The sequence below is a fragment of the Notolepis coatsorum genome (assembly GCF_963971535.1).
Source record: "Notolepis coatsorum genome assembly, chromosome: 4".
In the NCBI taxonomy this organism is placed as follows: Eukaryota; Metazoa; Chordata; class Actinopteri; order Aulopiformes; family Paralepididae; genus Notolepis; species Notolepis coatsorum.
The window spans coordinates 78,946,334-78,974,186 of record NC_140168.1 but is presented as its reverse complement, the minus strand read 5'-3'; the positions used below and the strand labels follow the sequence as shown (position 1 = coordinate 78,974,186).

Below are 27,853 nucleotides of genomic sequence, written 5' to 3'. Positions count from 1 at the left end.
GTAGTAGTAGCAGCAGTAGTAGTAGTAGTAGTAGTAGTAGTAGTGGCAGCAGCAGCGGTAATAGTAGTAGTAGATGTAGTAGTAGTAATAGTATTGAGGTGGTGGTCAACCATTGATGAATAAATAAACGGTACAGTATTACAGTGGGACAGACAGGCATTCAGACAAGGAAACACTGTAAAAGGAAATAGCATGAGTCAGGAGCACCCATCTCTCTCTCTCTCACACACACACCACTCACTGCAGTGGTACACCCATAGCTGTGTGGATGAGATTAAAACAAAATAAAGGGCACGATTTTGAGTATGATAATTAGGGGGTAAAGTAAAAGTGATCATCGTATGAAGTGACACCAGCTTGATACTTGACAGTCAATACAATAAGGCTGTTGTTGTCGTTACGTCAGGGGTAGTACTACTACTGTAGCTCAACACGGTACACTTCTACACCACGGGGAGAGAGCTAGCTATAGCAGCGCCAAATGTCACATTCGATCAAATTGGACACATTTGAGGTATTTTCCAATGAACGCCACGTTTGGAAAGTCGTGTTTATTAGCAAACGTATAGTGTTGTTGTTGTTGTTAGTCATGTGCGTCCTCCAATTCACAACAGAGGCCTTGTTGCACGGAATGTTTAGAGTGCCCTTTTGTCCTCCCATGTTGTTGAAGGAAATGACGGCTGCTAGTTGCGAAACAAAAGGTTATATCTGCTATGTGTTAATAATTATATGATAAATATATCAACAATAATTTGGCGTCGTCGTATTACTGGGTAGCAGTGTGACAGTGATGTCATGCTGTAGCGCTGCACAGGAATGAGACATTTTCTTGTCCAAAGTGGTTACCAATGGTTACAGGCAGCCATGTTGGAGGACAGAACTACTCAAACATGCCGTGCAAACCCTCTCTATTAAGTGAACGCTGCAGCAGAACGTAAGAGTCGTTCTCCCCGCTCCCCCTGTCCTGTTCTCCGTGATGCTAGTAGTAGCAGCAACACAACAACAACAGCCGTTAGCTAGCTCACCTAGCTTAGCCTTAGCAACTAGCTCATCTCACCCCCCAACAAGCTGGCTATAGGGCTAACGTTGGTTGCATTGAGCTAGCATTAGCAAAGGACTGAAACACCCCATGAAACACATGATTTTATACCGTATTTAAATTTTCTAAATTATCCCTAGAAGTACTTTATTAATGACGGAATTATTGCATGATACATTTTGGTTAGATCCATTTGAATAATTATTTTACAAAAGAAAAAGAAAGTACCTGAGCCAAGATACAGCAAAAATCCCCTTTCAGATTTGTTTGTGATTGGACGACTCTGTTATGTCTGCCTGACTACAAAGCCGCGGTCCATTCTGATTGGTGCCGCGTCCGAATCCTGCCCGGATACCAGATAGATCTTAAATCAGATTGGTCGAGCGGATTTATTTTCTTGTCAAAGATTATAATAATTGGACGTGTCTTTCTGGTCTGCCCAGTTACAAAACAGATGGATTTCTAAGGGAATCTGCATAGTGACAGTAATATATTTTATTTGGACATGCTGTATGTGAATACATCAATGTGTTATGTTTGTATGCGTGAACATATATAAGAAAAATGCTTATAGGTTAAGTAGCATGCGTTATGGAGTTTTAGAAATTAGAATTACATGCAGAAACATCTTGTAATCGAAAATGTATTTTGGGTTGAATTATTAAAGGAGCTATAGGTAACATTCAGCCACTAGTTTTGTTTTATTTGTCACATATGATATGAGGTACATGTACATTACAGTGAAAGGTTTGGTTCTGTATGAGCCCCCTAAGATTGTGCTCCATACAGTAAAAATACCAAATACTATACAAAATATACAATGTACAAACTAAAGTACAAAATGAAAAAGTGAGGTAGAGATGTAGTGCAAATATTTTAGTAATAAATTGATAAAATATGGTGTAGTGTTTAAAGTGTCTAAAGTGAATGTTTAAAGTGAGTGTGTGCATGTGGATGTGTGTGCAATGAATGCAGAATGAATGAATGAATGAAAACTTTATTTAACAGATTGCAGAATGGGTACAATACAGTACGGCTCAAAGTCAATACACACAATTGTTAAGGAGCTCTGAGTAGGAAGCCAACATTTTGGGAAATTAGCTTACCGTCTTCCCCAGAGAGAGACAAGAAGATAGATACCAGGTGTTAGTTGGACAATGCCTAGGCTACCAGCACTGTCCGCTTCCATTCATTGTGCTATGCTAGGCTAACGTGCAGCCAGATACAGTAGCTTTCTACTGAACGCACAGAAAGAAAACTTATCTATCTTCTTGTCTCTCTCTGGAGAAGACGGTAAGCTAATTTCCCAACATTTTGACATGTTCCTTTAAGATCTTCGGACTCACACTAGACGCCTAAGGAAGTAGAGGCGCTGCCGTGCCTTCTTCACTACACTGTCTATGTGTGTGGTCCATGTCAAGTGACTACGGTGCCCTATAGAGGCTGAGGGGGCTGTAGTCCCTATAGCCGCAGACCTCCTGAAATCCACAATCAGTTATTTGGTTTTGCTGACGTTCAGGGAGAGACGGTTTTTCCGGGCACCACAGCGCCAGGTTCTCCACCTCTCCCAGGTAGGCCCTCTCGCCGTTTGCAGAGATCAGGCCCTAGATGTCCCACACTAGAGCACCAGCATCAATCCAATCAGGTGCATTCTACGTGGGGGAATGGGAAGTAGGGAGGGGATACATGCATGCAACATGTAAACAACATTAATTTTGAACCTGCACTTTTTTTTTTATCATAATAATCTTTGGGGGGGGGGGATTCCTTTTATTCCACACCATTCTAAAAGCTGTGTGGATGTTTTTTTTAATGATTATATACATTAGATTAGATACATACAAATGTTATCAGCTCAGAACTAAGCAAAATCTGCATATGGCTCGCTGATAACAAACTATCATTACACATGGGCAAAACAGAGTCCATTCTCTTCGGTTCAAATAACAAACTCAGCAAGACCGACGGCTTCTCAGTTACAGTGGGTGACAATATTGTCACAAGGAAAGAAGATATTACCTACCTGGGTTCCATCCTAGAGGCAAATCTTTCCTGTGACAAAATGGCATCCAATGTAATAAAAAAAGTCAACCAACGAACTCGTTTCTTGTACCGGATCTCCTCACTGGTAAACAAGAATACCCTGAAGACTCTAGCAGGAGCACTCATTCAAGGGTACTACGACTATGCTTGCACCTCATGGTACCAAAGCACCTCAAAGGCGCTAAAAACAAAATTACAAACATCTCAAAACAAACTGGTCAGACTACTGCTTGACCTTACTCCTAGAACCCACCTCACCCCTGCCCACTTTGACAACCTAGGATGGCTTAGAGTAGACGACAGAGTACAGCAACTTGCAATGGGCCTGGTCTACAAGATACACTACACGACCAAGGTACCCATGTACATGACTAAATACTTCCCAAAGGTCAGTGAATACCACGATCACAACACCAGAGGGAGCTCCACAAATCATGTTAAACCCAGATTCGGCTCAAACAAGGGACTAAACACGTTTTGCAATTATGCCACATCAATGTGGAACGCCCTACCCAAAGCTGTAAAGGAATGTGAATCACTACCCACTTTCAAAAACACTCTCAAAAAACACCTAAGGGAGACTGCAACTCGAAACTGGCCCCTGTAAATGTCCGAACACAACCCCCGCCAACACCCCCCCCCCCCCCCCACTCCTACCCCCCCCCCCCCCCCCAACCACCTCCAATGTACAGTCCCACCCCCACCTACCCAATCCAATGTACAGTTTCTACGCCTAATGTATATACTCTTTTCTTTCTGGACTCTTTTTGTATCACAAATACAGTACTGTAATTGCAAATCTGGTATGTCATAAATGTATAGATGTAGCAGTACTGTCTATCTGTATGTCATGTATGTCATATATGTTACGATGAATTGGAAATGGGGGACCCTGGTGGAAACAAGACGAAAGTCTTTCTCTGGTCTGCATCCCCTTAACAATTGTATGTATTGAGCTGTACTGCACTGTACCCATTCTGCAATCTGTTAATAAAGTTTTCATTCATTCATTCATATCGATGTGTAGATACATATCCCTTACCTACTCTCACTAGTCATACCACTGGCCAGTATGACTTACTACCATAGTGTCTTTATACCTTTATCACTGTACATACATCTGATTAGCACTATAACTCAGTAGTACTCTTTATATAGTTTAATCACCTGTACATTCTATATTACTATTGCACTTTACTTTACTGTTACATTTGCACTCTGGTTAGATGCCAAACTTATTTTCATTGTATTGTACTTGTGCTGTATAATAATACATTTGAATCTAAACTAAACATAATCTGTGTTTAGTCTTTTGTGTGTGGGGGAGATTTCATAAAAGGTAGCACTGTGAGAAAATGTATAAGATTACTATTGCAAGGGCGCACCAGTGGCGAACCACATAACGCGCTGAGTCGCGGCATGGCCGACCCGGGTTTGATTCCCGAACCCGTCGTTATTTGTCGAATGTCTTCCCCCCTCTCTCGACTGGACTGCCCAGTAGAATAAAGTGATAAACGCTAAAAAAAATTAAAAAGAAAAAAAAAATTACTATTGCAATAGGTTTCATCAGAAGTGGGTCCGCGGTTTAATATGTGGTCCTTGACATTAAACCTTTTTTGACACTCCACCCCTTGCCATGTAATGCTCACCATGCCTACGGTGTTTCATTGGAGTTTGGAAGGCTACAGTATAAGCATGATACAATCAGTAGCTTTGTACATTAAAAACTCAGCTATCGACCATTTTAAATGCCAGACCACTGTTCTTAGTCTTCATTGCACAGCTCTGACCTACTCTTATTTTTTTTACTTATTGTACTATATCTATCTATTGAGCTATTTAATTTAGTTTATATCACATAATTTTATTCAACCTCTTATACAGCCCTGGCCTATATTTTATTTCATAAATATATTATTCTATTGTGCTTAACTTCGCTCATATTTCATTTTACTCCACCACTTTATTGTATTATCAGTCTGTTAATGTCTGTCCGCTAATGTCGCCCCAGTAACGTCCAAAGCAAATTCCTTGTATGTGAAAAGTATACTTGGCAATAAAGACCTTTCTGATTCTGATGGTGGTGAATTAGTTTATACATTTAAGAAAGCACTGAAATGTATAACAGCGAAACACGCCTGGGTCATAATGATGTATTATTCTAATGGCCAGATTCAGTTTATAAAGGTTAAAAAATGTATGGGTGTAATTCTAAAAAATAAATAAAGAAATTACTTCCTGTGACTTAATTTCAGATTACAAATGCAAGGATTTGTATTAATAAATACCTGCAAAGCAATACAAAATTATAAAATATAATACAAAGGGAAGTCCCATGACTGCAGAATATACAGTACAATTCAACTCAATTGAGTTTACTGCAAGAGCTATGGTGCACGTCATTTTAATAGCTGCTGGCCAGTTGGATCGTGAACCAACACTAAATAACTATATCTAGCCTGGATTTATTTTTTAGCGTTTATCGCTTTTCATGGTCAGACATGACCGACAGATGAGGAGAGGATGAACGGGAGAAGAGGCGGGGAAGACATGCGACAAATGGGAGTCACCGGGAGTGGAAAGCAAACCCGGTACGGCCGCTTCGCGACGCAGCACGATACATGGTGTGCTACTAGAGCGCCCCACCTAGCCTGGATTCTTCACACAAAAAAACATGTTTATCTTGAACTTTCACTTTTTAACAACTTGATCAGAACGCTGGTCTAAGAATGGGCCAGCTTGGTTATAAAAGCAGAATCTCTTATGTAAATGACATGGGAGTAGTCTCAAAGTTCTGTTTCCTTTATTAGACAAATAAATAGTTTGTACTACACCTCAAAATAGACAAAAACATATGTATATAAACAACTACAATAACTTTACAAATGTGAAATTAGTTGAACCAGCAAGACTTTTTTGGAGAGTAACGTTAAAAAGTGAGTTGTTGGGGAATTGAATATGACAAATATATGCTATAAAGAAACAAACCACGAACCTTCAGATGACCAGACGACCACTCTACTTCCGGAGCTACTGTCGGCCCCACACTACATTAGGTAGTAGGAAAATACATAGTCCCAGTACACCAGCTTCTTCCCATGAAACAAAAGCATTCCAAGACCTGTCTGAGAGAGGTCCCTTTGATTTGTGCAGATGTATCTTTTGTAACAACATCATTCCCAATTCAACACAAAAATCAACAAGTCAGATTTATCACGTTTTATTTTTTGTTTTTACAAAAAGGGGCAATGGACAAAAAAGCAAATGTAAGATATAAATGGGTATTCTTAAAGCGCTAGCAGGGGATCTCCAGTCCGCAGCACAGCAGTCCTCTTCATTCAAAACCGCTGCAGAGAAACAAGACAAACACATAATGACACACTGATCGTCGTCGCTAAACAAAAAGGAGTGCAGTTATCCAACGTTCTGCCAAAGGCTGTCGTTTTTCATATACAATTTTTATATTTCGTAAATATAATGTAGTACATTCATAATATAACGTAAATTCATAATTTATGTTATAGCCACAAGTAATATATTTACATATCGTATAAAACATTTCTATTAACAAGTATTCTCGTCTTATCAGACCCCCCGTTGAGTGCCGACGACGTGTATTGTCGTTTGATTTTTTTATTAGCGATCTGAATTCATATTTCATCAACCGAGTCTCCCGTTGGTACAGCACTCTAGGAGCTCAGATGGGAAAAAACCGCCCCCTATCGTCTATCCCTGTGCAACTGCAGGTCAGTCGATTATACTGAGAGATCCCTGTGGGGGTGGCCAACTGGATCCCTTGTGCTGGCGAGCCGTCTGATGATGAGGGATCTGATTGCGCGATGGACACAGGGAGCGAAATTAACTTTTTGACTCACCGGCCAGTGGCGGGTAGATGGGAAGAATCTACCCGCCAAGCATATTTCTTACCTGCCAAATTTTGTTTGATAAAAAAAAAAGATATATATATATTTTATATAAAAAGATTTTTTTAAATAAAATATATATTATATAATCATACTTGTAGTTGTATTATCTGCGAGACATCGCCACCACGCAATAAGTCAAAATGCTCGCCATCTGCAAACAGCTCCACTGTCTGTGTATACTTGAGTAGCCTCCAGCTCCAGCAAGGATTCTCCGGCCCTGCAGCTAGACACTATATTCAGCTAGAGCCTACATTCAGCATGCAAGGATTCTCCGGCGATGCAGCTGGACCCTATTGGTATAACGTTACGGTTCTTTTGTCAAATCACATTCAACATGCCCTCAGCTAGAATACGCATTCAATCAATGTTACAAGACATTGATATCAGGAGCTATCTGTAGCTACTGCTAGCCCGGTAGATAACGTTAAGACAATTTAGTTTACTGGGACAGATAGATCTAACAGGAGCTAGCTAACGTGAGCTAGCTAACGAGGGAACAGAGGTATTATGCACTCGAGTCGACTATTGCTGGAGCATTTGTTGATATCAGCAGCTATCAGTAGCTAGCCAGCTAGATACCGTTAGACAATGCCTCGTCATGTATTAAACTAAAAGTGAATAGTTGACTGGGTCATTGTTTAAACAGTAACGGTAGCTCATGGAGGTCCGATCTAGACTAGAGCAGACTGCCCGCATATCGCAATGGTGGTGTTTCAGGAAGTAAACAAGCCAAATGAGAGCTTCCGATTGGTCATTTGCTTTCTTTCTCATGAAACCAGTCACGTCACTCTACTGTGATTGGACCGTTGACTTGAGTGCAATGTGGGACTTGTAGTTTTTTAACGATCTCGCGGCGGAGTCTACACGCCACACGGCGGGCAGCCCTCTAAGTGTCAAGCGCCAAAGGTAAAAACTGAGCGCCCCTGGCGGGCGGCAGGCTTTAGTTTCGGTCCCTGGATGGACAGCAGCCTGGAATATATATTTACAGCAGCCAATAATCAATCAATAAACGCAATCGATATTTGGAATGGCGATCAGGAATTGGAATAATCTTTTTGGAGAACATCTGATCTAAGGTAAGGAGTCTATGTTACCAGTTTTAGGATAATCAGACCTGTATTCACTGAGATAACAGCGTGTCCCACATGTGTGTATGTGTGTGTGTGTGTGATCTTGAGGAAATGGATAATAGATTTTTCAGCCCGCCTCTATAGCGTGCATAAGTACACATATACTATCGATAATCTAGCGTTTATTTGAAAACGATTCATAAATAGGCCGACAAATGACAACGTGTCTAGTGTATTCAAGAATATTCCAATAAATGGCGTTTATGGGGGAATCTTTCAATTTTCAGAAATTTTTTGAGAGAAGGATAGCTATAAAATGCTATAAAAAGGATATGAACAGATTAAAAAACAATCCGTTTCAACAATGTTGACTGCAAACAAGTCATTGATAAGCGACGGGCAGATTAGACGCATAGCCATAATTTAAAAAAAAAATAGATTATGCGTTTTTAACGCTAACATGGATGATGGCATTCAACAGGGTAAAAAGGTAAACAAGGTCGGCACTGATAGTGTTAAAGAAGTAAAAAAAAAAATTAAAATGTTTATGGTCGATTTTATTTGTTTATTGGACAAGTCCGGCAGAGAGATATGGGGGAAGGAAGACACTTGGCAAAGGTCGCGGGTCCGGGACGGCCACGTAGTGCGCCACCCTGGCGCCCCTGTATACAAAATTTAACATACAATTTTTTTTTAAACCTTTCATCATGTTTTCAGAAAACATTTTAAGTTCCACTGCTGGGTTGGTGTTGATTGTTGGTTCAACTCCTGGTTGCAGTGTTAGTTTTGGACATTTGCCAAAACAATACATAAATATATATATATATATGGCTAAAATATAACATACATGATTATGTACCCTTTTTGCTGTGGTCGAAAAAAAAAGTATTCACGTTTTCTGACGAGACCGCGTTGCAGCCCGTTGTATCGTAAAGTTCAGCGTCAACATGTGAGTTTGACCCATGACCTCACCTGATCAAGTGGGCGATATCCCAGTTCACCTCGGAGGACAGGGGACCAACAATCTCCACCCCCTGTTCCGTTATTACGGCGATCTCGTGCTACAAACACACAAAACATATGGATCAACAAAAGCGGATGATAGATTTCATTAGAATACCAGAAAAATGCATGTTACCTCAAAACCCAGTATGATCATCTTTACACTGGAGAAAACAATCCACTGCAATCAAAGCCTCCTGTGACTATTACAAGTAGACAGGGCCTTTTCAGTTGCTGCACCCTCCCCATCCACATCAGTCAATCGACCACCCTCCCCTCCAATCAAACAGGCCCTCAAGACCCGCCTCTTCAAGCTCACTTTCACCTGATCTCACTTTCATCATCTGCCCTCCATCTAATGACTACATTTGAAATCAATTACATTTATTGTTGATATCTTATGTTGCGTTTCCTCCATTCTGTATCCATTAAATTATTTGACGTATACCAGGAATTTACAGAGAAGTTATCGCAACATAGAAGTAACCTCCTAATCCAATACAATTTTAAGCAGCCATCTGGTAATCGGAAGGTTCCCGGGTTCTATTCCGGCTGCTCGAAGTGTCCTTGAGTGCTCCCGATGAGCAGGTCAGCACCTTGCATGGTCACCTCCGTCGTCTGTGCGTGAATGTGTGAGTGAATGGGAGAATGTGAGGCACACGTTGTAAAGCACATTATACACCCGTTCCCTCCACCCCCCCCCCCCTCCCTCCCTCACACAGGGGGTACTCACCTTGATGTAGGAGCGTGCGTCACAGTAGTACATCACTTTGAGGCAGCGCTCCACCCCCCCAACACACAGGGGTACTCACCTTGTTGTAGGAGTGTGCGTCACGGTAGTACAGCACTTTGAGGCAGCGCTCCACCCCCCCCCCCCCCCCCCCCCCCCACAGGGGGTACTCACCTTGTTGTAGGAGCGTGCGTCACGGTAGTACAGCACTTTGAGGCAGCGCTCCACCAGCGCCCGCGCTTCATCCTTGGTGATCTCAGGCTTCTTCTCCACCACCTCCCTCATCAGGGGCTGCACACAAACATTTCCAACGACTGTTGAGGGTGTTTATGTTTCATTTTCACATTTTCTATGAAACCCAGTATCTGGTGATGGGTCTATGGGTTCCAGACTTCAGGTTGTCATTGACTGCAAAGGATTTGCAACCAAGTAGTAAAAGTGATTTTTAAAAGTGACCATTTTATTTATGGATCGTTAGTTTGTCCAATTCTTTTTGGTCCCTTAAAGAGGGGGAAAAAGTGACATGTAGTTCCACTATTTCTACATTGCTCACCTGATTTTGATGTAAATACCCTCAAATTAAAAGGTCCCGTGTCTTGCTATTCCTTTCACTATTTGGGCAACTTTACACAATTCCTGTGAGTCTATAAAACACAAGTTCTTTTCAAAAAGATTTATTGTTTTGGATTTCTAATCAAGTACTCTAAAGCAGCATTTGTCCACTTCAAGATTTCAAGCTGTTTTGGGCTGGGCTCCGCCCATAAGCGCTTTGAGTGACAGTCACCCACACAGCGTGATACATGTATACGAGAGAGCGAGAGAGAGAACGAGCGAGCAAGAGAGAGGGAGAGGATACATCGCTCCGTGCGCGCGTGTGCTTGTCTGTGTGAGCGGCTCGACTGCGATTGTGTGTAAAATGCTGCAGGTGGACTGTGGAGAGAGAGAGAGGGAGGATACATCGCTCCGTGCGCGTGTGTGCGTGTCTCTGTGAGCGGCTCGACTGCAATGGTGTGTAAAATGCTGCAGGTGGACCGTGGAGAGAGAGGGAGGATACTGCGCGTGTCTGTGTGAGCGGCTCGACTGCGATTGTGTGTAAAATGCTGCAGGTGGACCATAGAGAGAGAGAGGGTGGGAGAATCAGGGACAGGGAGACCGCTTCCGCATTATTCCCACTGCTCCGTTGTTGAGCGTTGTTGATTCTCTGTCGGCACCCGCGCATGTCAACCCGTTTGAGGAAGTGTCAGTATTTCCACTCGCTCTGTTGAGTGCGCTACAACCATAGAGGGGGCGTTAGTTATGCAGATCAGCTCCTTGCTACGTAGGATAGCGAGTCAAATCAGAATGGCTTAGTTCACTGGGGAGGATATTGTCTCAACTGAATTGGAGCAATCCGCCAAAATGAGAATTATCGACACAGACCCCATTGATACAAACCCCCATTGCTAGAAAACAATGCTAAACACTGGAAAATGCCATTTATAAGACAGGGGACCTTTAAATGAAAATCTGCACTTAAAGCACATCTTGATTGCTTCATTTCAAAACCATTGTGGTGGTGTCCAGAGCCAGAATGATGAAAATTGTGTTGATGTCCAAATATTTATGGACCAGACTGTAGATAACAGACAGACGTAGGGACGGATAGACAGATAGATACACAGACCCCCTCACCTGTGCCAGGTAAGCTCCAAAGCCAGTGGCCACTGTGGGAGCCTCATAGGCCACGCCCAGCTTGTCCACATAACCAAGGAAACTAGGAGACAAGATGACCAAAATATCATGTTATTGCAACACAGAACACACTTTAGTGACTCCTCCCATCAGGGTTCCTGTAGGTTTCAACACAGAACACACTTTAGTGACTAACTCCCATCAGGGTTCCTGTAGGTTTCAACACAGAACACACTTTAGTGACTCCTCCCATCAGGGTTCCTGCAGGTTTCAACACAGAACACACTTTAGTGACTCCTCCCATCAGGGTTCCTGCAGGTTTCAACACAGAACACACTTTAGTGACTCCTCCCATCAGGGTTCCTGCAGGTTTCAACACAGAACACACTTTAGTGACTCCTCCCATCAGGGTTCCTGCAGGTTTCAACACAGAACACACTTTAGTGACTCCTCCCATCAGGGTTCCTGCAGGTTTCAACACAGAACACACTTTAGTGACTCCTCCCATCAGGGTTCCTGTAGGTTTCAACACAGAACACACTTTAGTGACTCCTCCCATCAGGGTTCCTGTAGGTTTCAACACAGAACACTTTAGTGACTCCTCCCATCAGGGTTCCTGCAGGTTTCAACACAGAACACACTTTAGTGACTCCTCCCATCAGGGTTCCTGTAGGTTTCAACACAGAACACTTTAGTGACTCCTCCCATCAGGGTTCCTGTAGGTTTCAACACAGAACACTTTAGTGACTCCTCCCATCAGGGTTCCTGCAGGTTTCAACACAGAACACACTTTAGTGACTCCTCCCATCAGGGTTCCTGCAGGTTTCAACACAGAACACACTTTAGTGACTCCTCCCATCAGGGTTCCTGCTGGTTTCAACAAGTTACATTTAAGACCTTTTAAAGACCACTTTCAATAGAATTTCACAGCCATACTGGCAAGAAGGAACATTTTTATATGAAAGAAGTAATTCCATATGAATTGTTGGGGGGGGGGCTGATCTACCATACTGCTTACTTTGCAGCCAGGACATTTAAACATGATACAGAGAAGTTATCACAAAAATAGAAGTAACTTCCTAATCAATACATTTTTAAGACCCATCAAAAAATCATGTTCAAGACCTTTTCAAAGACTTTTGAGGCCTAACATTCTGATTATTAAATGTAAGACTTTTTAACACTTTGGTTGCCTAAGGTTAAATTCATGATATACCATAGATTGCCAGCGCTATTTGTCTATGGAGAAAGTCCCCTTCTTTGCAGGGCTATAACTTTTTTAATTCTATTGCTACATTGCCATTATTAGGGCCCATTCAAAGTCCTATATGTATTGTTCATTGTGTAGCAACGTTAAACTTTTTCATTCACATATTCATAGTAAAGTATGGTCTAATGTATAAGTATGTTTTCATCTCTTTCTGCAGATTTCTCCAGAACGTGATCTATAGCCCCAAATACATTATATTGATGATGCAATACAGTTTTATGGCAATCAGCGCGATATAAAAAATTACAACTAGACGTACTTCTAGAAGTTACTACACGTCATCTGATGTTCACCGGATGGGCTAGGGGCCGTTTATAATTCCGTGGGCAGCGTTATACCAATCATCTAATGTGGGTCAAATGTTGATAATAGCAGTTAGTACGTTACACGCTGAAACTCACCCCAGTCTCCGCTCGCCGTTGGGCGATCATCGTAGAGTTGAAATCTTATCATTATGGGATGTAAATTTACCCGGTCCATCTCCAGCTTGTATAATGGTATATACGTCCAAATCATGTTGTTTATCGAGTTATTGGCAGTTATTGGCAATCGATCACTGTGTAGCGTGACGAGCCAGAGTCGCGGGACCTATAGCGAGCACCCGGAAGTACTACGGACGTAGCACAACCTCTATGCCACTTCCTGTTAAAGCGATTGCGCCGATCGGCCACCAGATGGCGCTCCTGAACCGCCAGAGAGCTCAGTGGGTCCTGCTGGTGGATCTCAGGCCAGCGGAGGGGACATATGAATCCGATCGCAGATTTTTGAAATATTGATATAAGGACGCTGTACAGCGTCCCCCGGCAACTTGAGCATGGCCAGCAATGACGTGAAAACACGTTTCATGGCAGTCAAAGTGTTAAGACCCGGAGTGAACCCTGCTCCCTATGATGATGAACAGGTAAAGATGTGGTGTGGGGGTGGTGCAGGTAAAGATGTGGTGTGGTGCAGGTGAAGATGTGGTGTGGGGGTGGTGAAGATGTGGTGCAGGTAAAGATGTGGTGTGGGGGTGGTGCAGGTGAAGATGTGGTGTGGGGGTGGTGCAGGTGAAGATGTGGTGCAGGTAAAGATGTGGTGTGGGGGTGGTGCAGGTGAAGATGTGGTGTGGGGGTGGTGCAGGTGAAGATGTGGTGCAGGTAAAGATGTGGTGTGGGGGTGGTGCAGGTGAAGATGTGGTGTGGGGGTGGTGCAGGTGAAGATGTGGTGCAGGTAAAGATGTGGTGTGGGGGTGGTGCAGGTGAAGATGTGGTGTGGGGGTGGTGCAGGTGAAGATGTGGTGTGGGGGTGGTGCAGGTAAAGATGTGGTGTGGGGGTGGGGCAGGTAAAGATGTGGTGTGGGGGTGGGGCAGGTAAAGATGTGGTGTGGGGGTGGGGCAGGTAAAGATGTGGTGTGGGGGTGGTGCAGGTAAAGATGTGGTGTGGGGGTGGGGCAGGTAAAGATGTGGTGAGGGGGTTCTGGTGCCGGTGTGACTCACCTCTCCCCGTTGTAGAAGCCTCCGATCAACACTGTGTTCCACAGGGGGTTCATCTTGCTGCGCCGATTGTACATCACCCTGGTCAACCAGGAGTGGACCGCCTTGGGGCTGTAGCTGTGACCGTCGCCTAGCAACTCCTCATCGATGCTGATGGGGGAGTGACAGGGAGTGTTACTTGACCATAGTGTACAGCCCTGGCCTATTTGTATTTATAATTATACAACATATTGTGCTTCTATTTAATTTAGTTGACATCCCATTGTATCTTATTCCACCTTTTATTTTACAGTTGTACAGCCCTGGCCTATTTTTATTTTTTTCATAATTCTATTCTATTGTGCTTCCATCTTAACACATTGGCGCCCGACCACGAGTTTATTCGTGTTTCGAATCCATGCGTTGTGGACAGAATCATGAATAAAGCTGTGGCAAGTTGTTATTGCTTTTATTCCATTTTAATAACCTGTTCAAGGTCGCCGACCGGCACTGCAGATCTACCTATTCTGTGAATTCGAGAAGGTGCAATACAGGCCAGATCCTCTTAGGGGCGCCATCGCGCCACTGCAGTGTGCCCTGTGGCTGAAGGAATCAGTTTATTTTTTCTTTCTTTCAATGGATATTCCAGTAGCATGATTCTGGATCTACAGCCTGTATCTTGGATTACGCAATAAGGGGATTTATCATCAGCCAATGGACATATCGATCTACCAGATGGCGATCGATAACGGGGAAATTCTCGGGGGGGGAGGGGATCAGCCCCGACCACGGTAAGATCCCCTTCACGTAAATTACAGCCCAATCGGACACCGTTCTGATAGCCATCCAGGCGAACGGCCTATGTGGCTAGTTAGATGAACACGGTTATTGGTAATCAATAATAATAAACGTCCCCCGCCCACCCCCCCCCCCTTTTATGCATACATGCTTTGGGACAGTCCCGATCATATGCAGTTTGTTATTTCTGTAGCATCTGTAAATCGGAAATGCCATTGGATATAACGCTTAGCCGCTATTAGCCATTTATCTAGCTTTCCAGAAAATATACTAGCCCCAAATCCGCTATAAAGCTTATATTCACTGCGCTATAAAATGACAACCTATTGATGCATTTTTTTTTCTTTAAGCCATTTTGAAGGGACAGTTTATGAACTCAATTGACAATGAGAATGGACAGATAGCAATACTATAAAGTATAGATTTAGCTCTACAAAAAGCCACAAGTTTGTTTACAAAAGCTGGTCCTCAAACCATTATATTAGACGGGCCCCAGTGGTCGCGAAAGTGTTAATCTAGCTCATATTCCATTTAATTTGATTCCACCTTTTTATTTTGTCATCAGTCCGCTATTGTCTGTCCGTGTCCGTTAATGTCGTACCGAAAAACGCCCAAAGCAAATTCCTTGTATCAATTGTATGTGAAAACTACTTGGCAATAAAGACCTTTCTGATTCTCCGATTCTGATTATGAAGGCCAGGTTTTCCAGGTAGATTAGTGCGTGCTATAGGCAGCCTTCCAGCACATTGTACTTTAGTCTTGTGTAGGCCATGCTAGACAACACATGGTTGTAAAGCACATTCACACACTCTTCATATTTTTACATTCAGAGTTAATTATATTGTTTACACTGTTCATTTCTTATATTTTTAGATTCAGATTTCAGTGTATTGCTTTGTTTGTGTCTTTCTTCCATCACCCTGCCCATATCTGTACAAATTTGCAGGTTCAAAACACCTAAATAGAACTTTGCTTCCATGTTGAACAAATAATAATTCCCTGGTAAATAGAGCTATTCAACAAAACCCAGCCACCTTCCTCTCCCTCCCACCGTAAGCTTTTCAAACATGCTGTAACTGTGGGGGACACTAACATTTTAAATGGTAATGGCAAATGGCTGCATTTATATAACACTTTTATCCAAAGCGCTTTACAATTTGTTCCTCACATTTTACCCATTCACTCACACACAGATGGCAGAGGCAACCATGCAAGGTGCCAACCTGCTCATCGGAAGCAGTTAGGGGTTAAGTCTCTTGCTCAAGGACACTTCGACAAGCTGCCAGGGATGAGTGGGAATCGAACCTGGAACCTCCGGATTACCAGACGACTGCTCTACCACCTGAGCCACTGTCGCCCCAATGTATAAATGCTAAATCAAATGTACGTATCTCTTCAGAGCCTAGTCGTGCCCACTGCACCCTGGCTGCCCAACTCTCACCATGGTATGTGTGGTGATATTTTGTGTAGAATAAGCTATTCATGCAATTTAATTATTTTGTGGATGGTTTCAGTTATCCGTTTTATGAATCCAAATTACACAGAAATGTCACAAACAAGGTAAAGGGGAACTACGCCCAATTTCAGAATTCATACATGTTATTCCTCTGGTCTAAATATTAGTGCAAAAAATGAATAACCCCAACAACCAAATAATAAAAAAAAATTGCTAAAACTCATACTTGTGATGTCATCAAGTCTGAAGCTGCTCCATTACACAATGAATTGGAAAATATATTCTAGATAACACAGAGTACCCAGGGAGTTCAGAACTGAGACAACAACTATAGAATAAAGCTCATCTGGATATATAAAAAAAAATTATGTGGGTCCCTTCAGTCTCCCTTCATCGCCAACTGAGCAGTTCCAGACTTTATCTGATGACATCACAAGGTTGATTCCTACTTCTCTGGTTTCTGGCTTTGGGAAACAGTAGCTCATGTTCACATATATTGTCTGAGCTGGCAGATGGTCAATACCGCCCTCTAACGCCTTCGGACGCTATTGCACTCCATTTGAAACAATGTAGTTTGTTTTCTGGGCTGAGCTGAGCCGTGCGGGCGGGGTTTAAATACTCCGGCAGGACGAGCGTTTACAACAATGCATCAACTAGCCCCCACCCCCATTCATATGCAATGCCGGACAACGTGGGACGGACCTCCGCGACCAGTACTTGGAATGGCGATAAGATAATTGGATTAATTTTTTTGCATTACATCAGAGACAAGGTAAGGACACTATATATCCAATCTTGCGTTGATCCGATATTTTTTTCTCCCGCGATCGAAGCTGTGCGTGTACCGTTGGTGGCGGTGGGGAGCGCTCCGCTACAAGCCCCATTTCATGCGTGCATGAGGAAGGATAATAACAATATTCTAGCGTGGATTTCAGGAAGATTCGATAATCAGGCGAAAAATGACAACGTGATAACTGGATTTCACTAAAGGGCTATTTTCACATCTTTTCCTGGGATTACTAAGAATCACCCAAACTAAACTATACTCATTCAAAACGGTATAAAACGGAAATGTACGGATGAAAAAACAATCTGTTTTTTTGCATGTTGACCAGAAGCAACTCACTTACAATCGACAGCGTTATTAGATCCATAGCTATAATATTTAATATATTTTAAGCACTCGCAAGTTTGCGTTTTCTCCCCATTGAACAGAGTGCAAAGTGTAAACAACGACCCGTGGCGCTGAATGAGTTACGTGTACATTTAGCTTCACTACATCTAACAACAATTATCCGTTTGAAGCACAAATGTATGCATCTCTCTCTCACACTCATACAAAACTTACACCATCTGTTCAATGATCTGTTTGAGGTACTGGTAGTCAGCATAGTCCCCAGACGCACCCAAGATAGTGTTGTTATTCACCTGTAATGTAACAGCAGAAGAAGACAATCAATTACTGCATCAACATGAATGCCAACATCCCGTTGATGGTAAATGGACTGCATTCATATGGCACTTTTATCCAAAGCGCTTTACAACTTATGCCACACATTCACACACAAACAGCGGAGGCAACCATGCAAGGTGCCAACCTGCTCATTGGGGGTTAAGTGTCTTGCTCAAGGTAATTTAGCTGACACTTTTATCCAAAGCAACTTACAAGTTCTGTACCACACTTCAGCAGGAAGGGTACAACTCTGGCAGCTAAAGTTAAGTGATGTTGGTCAAACAGTGTCAACCTTGAGTGCTGCAGTCTTGAGTGCATAGTAGTATAGACTAGGGATGCACCGATATGAAAATTTGCAGCCGATACCGATTGTTCAACTAACAACTAATACCGATATTTGTGGCAAAACATTTTTTATTTTTTTTTATGAAACTACTGTATATTTGTATGTCTCTAAATGTTTTGATTAATTGAAAATAGAGGACCCCTTATGTAAAAAAAACGAAAGTCTTTTCTGGTCTTCATCCTCCAGTCTTGTTGTTGTATTGAGCTGTACTGTACCCATTCTGCAATCTGTTAATAAAGTTTTCAATCAATCAGACAAATGTATAGAAAAGCTTTTATTATAACCATATAACAAAAAATTATATTATTGTTTGTGAAAATGTGTTAGCCCTATGCTTGACTATTATTTTAGGCATGGCAACAAATAAAATAATAAAATGAATAAGTAAAATATTAAATAAATAAATAGGCTACACGTCTCTCTTTTTGTGTTACAAATTGTGCTCACCGATAACATAGGCCTCTTTACTTACTTAAAAAAGGAAACAGCAAGAAATATGTTTATGGTATTCCATCATGCAATGTGTGTTTTTTATATATTTTATAATGCTCATGATTATTGCTGAAGTCTGAGTCATACAATACCCACTGGCTTTCATCTTCAGACTAACTTGACTAAAAAGACAAAAAAGTTTATTAGTTTAAGAGACAGCACTCACTGTATCTCTCTCAAACAAAGCTCCATGTTCTCCAGTAATATCTCCATAATCTGAGTTTACAATGCATGTGTCGTGTCAGGTACAAACAGAACCATTTTGATTGACAGTAGATTTTGCCAATTACGTCACACCGCTAGCACCCACCTCCTGCTGTTCTTACCACCAATCGGCAAGCGCTTATTCGTTTTATACTTCGGGGAAGTCCGCCATTGATTTTGACGAGAGCTCAACAACAAAGCTAATAACGTTAGCTCCCCGCGGCCCACGAGTAGATTACCAGCGCCCTGCAGGAGTACTAAACGAGGCATAATGATTTTACTGCAACGAATGTTATAATAAAAGCTTTTCTATACATTTGTCTGATTGAAAACTTTATTAACAGATTGCAAAATGGGTACAATTCAGTACGGGCTCTCTGAGCAAAGGAAGGAACTGAGATATGAATGAGTAATGCTTGCTATGGTCCGGTAAATACGCTGATGTTATTGAACGTGTAACTATATAACGTTAATGCCACAAAACGAATGCCGTTGTTAATCATAAGTAACTTTGATGCAGTAGCGTGTGTGTGTGTAGGGGCGGCGTTGTGCAGGTCGCTTGACTGAAACTTTTTTTTTTTATCCACTTTTTCTCCCATTTTCTATATTTTTCTCCCATCCCAATTTCGTATCATCCAATTCAACCCTCCCCTGTCACGAACGCTGTTTCTTGCCTCCCACAAGCCGGCTGCAATGTGGACTAAGTCATACATAGCACAAGTCCCCTCCGGTACTTGAGGTAACAGCAGTCACATCTTTTCACCTGCACAGCTCGATCTCTCAGTGGTGAGGAGTAACGCGTGAGAGGCTCACGCTGCCCCCGACACTTCCTGATTCCACTGCACAGGCGCACCAACCGACCTGTAGGAGTCGCTGTCCACAACGCCCGATCCCCACCCATCAGTTTCCCACCCCCTAATACGGCCAATGTGTATTAGTATGGACGACCAGCTAAACTGAAAGCAAATGTGGAGCGCTGGGCTCGAACAGACGAGCCCAGCGTCTCCAGATTTCGTGGCGAGCGCCTTGCCCACTACGCCACGTAGCCGCCCGCTTGACTGAAACTTTTCAAAGTTTGAACGTGTGGGCCATCACCAGATTGACGAGACACAAATTGATGGATATTTATCGGCTACTGCCATCGGCACATTTGAGTTTATCTGCCGACAGGCCGATGGCAGTCAACAAGGCACTTATCGGCCGATACCCGACCGATATATCGGTGCACCCCTAGTATAGACGTATTAGCATAGTAGGTAGGTATTAATATAGGCACGGTACAGTAGATTACTTAGTTAGAAAAGTGCATAATACAAGACAGTAAGAAAGCTAGTCGGTTTTTTTCATTTCAGATATTGATTGAAGAAGCGCATTTTTAGTCGACCACTGAGAGTTCGAGCTGCTGCGGTGAAAAGATGCGACAGGCTGCCTCCTCGAGTACCGGAGGGGACACGTGATGCAAGGCTTCTATCCTCACTACAGCCGACCAGTGGGAGGCATAGTCTAGCAACGTTCAAGACAGGGGAGGGAAGAATTGGAAATACGAAATTGGGATGAGGGGAAAAAAATAGAAATTGGGGAGAAAAGGTGGATAAAAAAAAATCCTCCCCAGACTGACAGTAGGGTAGCACAACGACAAGGAAGGGAATTGGCTAGAGCCATATGAAATCCGCGTTCACGGAATCGCCGGACGGAATCGCGGAATTAACCAATAAAAATGGAATCAACTGCAAGACGTGGAATATTGCAGAATTTGGCCTAATCTGAACTGAAATTTCGTTTTTGGGTGGAACGTTTGGTGCACATGCGACCGGGGAGGCGGGGACGCTACAGCGTGTTACACACAACACAGCCGCGGTGCTCAAGCGTCTGGCTGCTTCAGTGTTAACATCGTCAAGAAGCTAAACAATTCCACAATAAGCCCTCAATTCAGAGCAGAACAGTATCCTAATGACTTTTATGCCTCCGGTGATAAGGTGTTTTGCTAATTCTGTCAACGTTCCGTGGACTGGACCCGCAAAAACACTTGCGACACTATTGTGATTAAATAGCTATAACGTTAGGACGTTTAGCTTCTAGCTAAATCTAGTGCACCCATCCATTTGTTTAATGCAAACGACTGCCCTTTATAAACTAAATACACTTAAATAGCTATGTAACGTTATAGGACTATCTATGGAAATTATAGCTTCTAGAAGTTCTAGCTAAATCTGGTGCACCCATCAATTTGTTTAATGCAAACGATTGTCATTATACACTGCCCTTTATAATCTAAATAAACTTAAATAGCTATGAAACGTTACAGTACATAGGACTATAGATGGAAATGATAGCTTCTTGCTAAATCTGGTGCACTCATCCATTTGTTTAATGCAAACGATTGCCATTATACACTGTCCTTTATAAACGAAATAAACTAAACTAAAGGTGCCTAAATTATGCATTACTATATTTCATCACAATATAATAGATATAGCTAGGTTACTGACATTGTCATTGTGATAATGTCAGTAGTAGCTAGCTGTATCTATTGTTTACACTTGAAATATGTATTTTTATTTTGTCACAATATTAATTGAAAAATATTGTGTAAAATTTAACTGTATTTCTGAGTTGAAGCACTTAAAAACATTAAATGGACTGTTATATCTTATTCAATTGTGGACATTTATTCATTCCCACTTATTAGACACTATTTCTGATGGTAAAATGAGCATAAAAGGCAAAATACAGAATTCTGAAATATTAAAACGGAAAAAATGAAATTTGGGAAAAAATAAAATGGAATTTGGAAAATAATAAAACGGATTTCATATGGCTCTAGAATTGGCATATATTAACAACTAAAATTAGGGGATGGGAGAAAAGGCAAAACAATAACAATCAAGTGCTACTGCTCTGAATCCTGATATAATACATATAAGCATTGGGAAAATTCGCCAATATAATAGTTTGATATGCTGTCAAGCTCCTGCATGTACTCCACGTCAGCCATAGCGTTGAGGCAGCCAGTGAGATACCATAGTTGGCTCAATCTACGATCCGCTGGGCCTCCTAGCTCCAGTGGTCTTGACAGCAAAGAGGATCCGCCAAGAGCTCTGCAGATTAAAACTAGGATGGGATGACGACATCCCAGAGCACCTCGCTCTACAATGGTCCAGCTGGATGGAGGACCTTCGTCTGTTGGAGGATTTCGGAGTGCCTCGGAGTTTCAAGGCCAAGGGCTTCGGCGAGGCAACATTCAACCAGCTGCATCACTTCGCAGATGCTAGCCAAGAAGGCTACGGAACGGTGAGCTATCTGCTACAGAAGAGTGATGACAACAGGCTTCATGTTGCCTTCGTCATGGCGAAAGCGAGAGTGGCCGCGCTCAAGTCACTCACTATCCCGCGCATGGAGCTAGCAGATAGCAGCTAGCAGCGCGCATGGACAGGACCATACGAGCTGGAGCTCCACCTAAACAAATCTGTGTTCTGGTCCAACAGCACCACTGTGCTCAAATACATCGCAAACAGAACCAGTAGGTTTCGCACCTTCGTAGCGAATCGAGTGGAGACCATCTTGAAGCTATCAGAAGTAGGACAGTGGCGGTATGTAAATACTGCAACAAATCCTGCTGACCACGCGTCGAGGACTCAATGTGGAATCATTCCTGCGCAATGAGACTTGGATACAGGGGCCGGAATTCCTCACCAAGCCCGAAGAGGAATGGCCTCAGAACCCAGAACACCATGGGGACCTAAACACGGAGGACCCAGAGGTAAAGAACGAACGCCGTGGTCAGCGCTACTGCAGCTGAAGAGCAGTTCGACACAGTTCAGCAGTTCCTGGAATATTACTCCAATTGGAACCGTCTCAAGAAGGCAGTCGGTTGGATGCTGAAGCACTCTGCTGATGCTGTGTCGCAAGAGGAAGAAGATGAATGCTTCGCTCACACAGTCTGAGGTACAGACACAGATGGAGACGTTCAAGGCAAGCCTGGAGAAGACCAACGTCACTGTGGAGAATATAAAGGAAGCAGAGCTCGAGATCATTTGTTACAGTCAGCAACAGATATACTCAGAAGAAATCGCCGTGCTTCGGAAAGGTGATTACGTCAAGATGAGCAGTCATATCGCTAAGGTCAAGCCAGTACTGCAAGATGGAATCCTCAGAGTAGGTGGAAGACTTGACAAATCGGCGATGCCTGATGAGGCTAAACACCCAGCCATCCTACCTAAGGATCTCCATGTAACGGAGCTTATACTCCAAGACATCGACCAGAATGTGGGTCACAGCGGTCGTAACCACATATTGTCCAAGCTGCGACTCAAGTTTTGGATCCCTGGAGCTCACGCAGCCATACAAAGAGTCCTCTCCAAGTGTGTAACCCAGTGGGGCCCAACCAGTCGATCGCGATCAACATGTAGATTGCGGGCTGATTTCAAGTAGATCTTGATTAATAAAATTCGACTATTAAAAAAAAAAAAAAAATTTTTTTTTTGCTAAATCAACTCTTCCTCTCCTTGTTAACTATAACAAGCAATTAGGGATGCACCGATATGAAAATTGGCCGCCGATACCGATACCGATTGTTCAACTAACACTATCGGCCGATACCGATACCGATATTTGTATATTTGTATATAAGTATTTGTAAATTTTTTTTTTTTTTTTTTTTTTTTTTATGAAACTACTGTATATTTGTATGTGTATGTTTGTATTTGTAGGCCTCTTTACTTACTTAAAAAAAGGAAACATCAAGAAATATGTTTATGGTATCACTATCTCTCTCCCAGTATCGTCTTGCGGCCTGCAGAGGGATACTATTTTCTCAACCAGAGCTTTCAACCAATGCAATGGAACCATTCTTGCGGCCTGCAGCAGGATACTATTCTCTCAACCAGAGCTTTCAACCAATGCAATGGAACCATTTTGATTGACAGTCGATTCGGCCAATTACGCCACACCGGTGACCGCTAGCACCCACCTCCTGCTGTCCTTACCACCAATCGGCAAGCGTTTATAAATTTTTCTACTTCCGGGCATTCTGTTTGCGAGAGCAGAACACACTTAGCTACGTTAGCTCCCCGGCCCGCCGACCGGCGCTCCACGCATGACCAAATGAGACATAATGATTTTACTGCAACAAATGTTATAATAAAACAAAGCCTTTCTATACATTTGTCTGGTTGAAAACTTTATTAACAGATTGCAGAATGTGTAGTTGGGTACGGAATGAGCAACGGAATGGAACCGAGCTATGAACGTACTAACGGAGTAATGCCTTGTTTACTGCTATCTTCGGGTAAATAATATGCTTGTTATTGAACGTGTAACACTTCATTTTAACAGCAGATACTTTCTTAAATGCCATCTTCCCGAGAGAGGGTGTTGACGGGGAGTTGTGTTATTAATAGCATTGAACAGCTAACCGAAAGCTAGCGTTAACTATTGTTAAAGGTTTAGCCATAACGTTACCTTGGCTAAAGTTGCGGCTATTCATAATGCAGCAATAATGACTGCAGACCTGCAAGCAAAGTACAGCAAGTTGACAAAGGAGTATTCCAACGCAAATCACATTTTCACCAGTAACGTTAGTCTTGCATCTAATAGCTAATAACGTAGCTACGTTAGCTGCCCGGCCCGCCGACCGGCGCTCCACGCATGACCAAATGAGACATAATGATTTTACTGCAACAAATGTTATAATAAAACAAAGCCTTTCTATACATTTGTCTGGTTGAAAACTTTATTAACAGATTGCAGAATGTGTAGTTGGGTACGGAATGAGCAACGGAATGGAACCGAGCTAATGAACGGACTCGGAGTAATGCCTTGCTGCTATGGGTAATAATAATATGCTGATGTTATTGTCCGTGTAACACTAACTATATAACGCTAATGCCACAAAACGAATGCCTTGTTAATCATAAGTAGTTACTTTGATGCAGTAGATTGTGTGTGTGTGTGGGGGACGGCGGGCGTTGTGCAGGTAGATCGCGCGAGTGAACTTTTTTTTTTGCCTTTTGACGCTACACAAATTGATGGGTATTTATCGGCGACTGCTATCGGCACATTTGAGCTTATCGGCCGATAGGCCGATAGCAGTCAACAAGGCACTTATCGGCCGATACCGATACCCGACCGATATATCGGTGCACCCCTACAAGCAATGCTGTTTGTTATTTAAGATGAGGTCAGACTCGGCACTGACAGATTTGTGTTCATTATGCTGCTTTTATAAAGCCTCAAATGACGGCTTACAATATAAAATTTTGGCTGGTAGCTCTCGGGCTAGGTGGTAAATAAAAAAAGTAGATCTTGGTTCAAAAAAGGTTGGACACCCCTGGTGTAACCTGTCGACGCTCACACGGTGCTGCTGGACAACAACAGATGGCTGATTTACCCCAGGACAGGGTTCTTCCAGATAACCCCCCTTTCACCAACACTGGGGTAGACTACTTCGGTCCGTTCGAAGTCAAACACGGCAGAAGCGTCGTGAAGAGGTGGGGTTGCATCTTCACCTGTCTGGCTATCCGTGCTGCCCACATTGAGGTGGAATAGCTCCAAGATCAAGAACACTCTACGACAGAGGGGAATCCAATGGATTTTCAACCCCCCTACCGGTTCTCACCATGGCGGAGTCTGGGAGCCGATGATCAGGTCGGTCAGGAAGATTCTCAGCACCACCTTAAAGCTCCAGACTCTGGATGAAGAAGGCCTACACACAGTCTTGTGTGAGGTAGAAGCCATCATTAACAGTCGACCGATAACCAAGGCTTCTAGTGATCCGGACGTCCTGGAAGCGCTTACCCCCCAACCACCTCTTGCTCCTCCAGTCAAAGCCTTCCCTGCCTCCAGGCCTCTTTGTGAACGAAGAGCTCTACTCCCGCAGGAGATGGAAACAAGTCCAGTATATGGCAGACATATTCTGGAAACGATGGACACAGGAATATCTACCTCAGCTCCAAGAGAGACAGAAGTGGACACGTGTGTCACGCAACTTCACTGAGGGAGACGTCGTCCTGATCATCGACCACTCTGCACCCCGCAACACAGTTCAGCAGTTATATGATACAATAACCTAAATATATAGCTTTGGCTCCTACAACCCCATTTCTCAGTATCACAGAGTAGTATCCCTTCTGTGGACGGCCCCAGCGCTCACCTTCATCAAGCGGGAGAGATTCCTGAAGCGAGCCAGCGAGCCGTATGAACCCAACATGTCTGCCGCGAGGATGACGCCTCCGGTGAACTTCACACCCAGCACAGACGTTCCCGTTACCATGGGGTTACTGGAACAGAGGGAAGAACAGGAAGGAGGAGCGAGAGAGAGACGGAGAGGATAAAAGGAAGAGAAGAATAATGTGGAGAGAGGAGAAATTAGAGAAAGAGATGAAGGCAGTGAAAGGCAATTGGAGAGGAGATGAGAGAAAGGAGAAGAGGCAGATGAAAAGGACAGATGGTAAAGAATTTTAACCAATAATATTCAGTTCAAAGACCAAAAAACTATGAGATTTATGTTGCACCTAATCTCACACACATCCTAACACTATTAACAAACAGTTTGACACATCCATTTAGTTTGACAGCCATTGAGTGAATTCTTGTGTTTATTACAGCTCAATGAAATGGTTAAAACAAAAAATTTATAGCTATTTTTTTTTCATTTCATTTAGCAGTAATGAAACATATTCGAACTAATTTACTCAAAATGACTTGTCAAACTAAATTAACTAATTTGTTGTATCGCCGGTGGGGATACGATTTGTCCACCCTTGAGGTTGTCTACAATTGTTGCATTGAATTAAATACACAGTCACTGATTTCTCAAAAATCCTCCTTTCTCCAAGAAGCTAACGTTACTGGGAGGTGTGTCTTTTTGTACTTAATTATTTAGTTTCATAGAAGAAAACAGATCCAAGTTGACACTTTGTTGACAGCAAAGTACAATAAAGTCAATCTTGATGATGAATTGAAAATGGGGGACCCTGATGTAAACAAGACGAAAGTCTTTCTCTGGTCTGAATCCCCTTAACAATTGTGTGTATTGAGGCGAGCTGAGCCTGTACCGTACCCATTCTGCAATCTGTTAAATAAAGTTATCAATCAATCCATTAGTATCTTTCGACAACCCCAGCTAACAAGCTAGCCAACGTGATGATCGACACTAGGCTAGTTAGCCAGCCAACATTATTAGCACTTAATAAGAACCACCCGCTGCTATGGTGGAATAGGAACAAATAAGACACGCGATTAAATTACACGTATGGTTGGGCGAAATGTAAACATGCAAATAACAAGTCAAGTCATCGTTTGTTAAAAGCAAGACGGCTAGCTTCACTCGCTGTGCGTTAACCAACGTTAGCGCTAACTAGCTTAGCATGTAGCTACCGTTACTCCATGATGATGCAGCAGCACTACGGAGCATCAGGGAAACAGTCACTGCTAGGACGATATCGCAGAGAAAGCTGGAATTAAAACCCAATAAAACACGCTTCCTTACAGTGTGTGTCTGACAGGCCCATCCTGGTATCCTCCTGTGCTTTGACTGTTGCCTGGAAATGAGTAGAATTGGCCGGGTTTTGGTCCATTCCCCCACAAGTTTAGGTTGATGCCGCTGGGATCCATGTTGAATATTTGACGGAAATGACGACACAACAATTTTGTAGCAAAGAGTTTGTCGCATCCCGAGAGTCGCAAAGGCGTTGTGGGATATTGGAGCATTGGAGCTCGAAAGCATAGATATATATCTATGCTCGAAAGCGCCACGGGAAATAATCGAGAGGGATCATAATTATTTCCTATTCAACTCTATGGATCAATACTATGCTCTACAAAACAAAACTTTTATAATAAATTCACGAAAACAAATCTGGCATTCTGTATAACAAAAAATTACATTTTAACTATGCATTGA

The 27,853-nt window shown here is 42.7% G+C and overlaps 1 protein-coding gene across 1 annotated transcript; it reads right to left on the bottom strand.

Moving 5' to 3' along the window:
- Window positions 1-6,286: 6,286 nt before the first annotated feature.
- Window positions 6,287-27,597, bottom strand: psmb4 (proteasome 20S subunit beta 4). Its single transcript, XM_084312911.1, has 8 exons — window positions 27,440-27,597; window positions 26,102-26,228; window positions 17,805-17,884; window positions 14,227-14,373; window positions 11,482-11,563; window positions 9,985-10,101; window positions 9,051-9,139; window positions 6,287-6,429 (listed from the first exon to the last, which is right to left on the bottom strand). The coding sequence occupies exons 1-8, from the start codon at window positions 27,562-27,564 to the stop codon at window positions 6,417-6,419; spliced, it is 780 nt and encodes a 259-aa protein (XP_084169037.1). The 5' UTR covers window positions 27,565-27,597; the 3' UTR covers window positions 6,287-6,416.
- Between the last annotated feature and the right edge of the window lie 256 nt (window positions 27,598-27,853).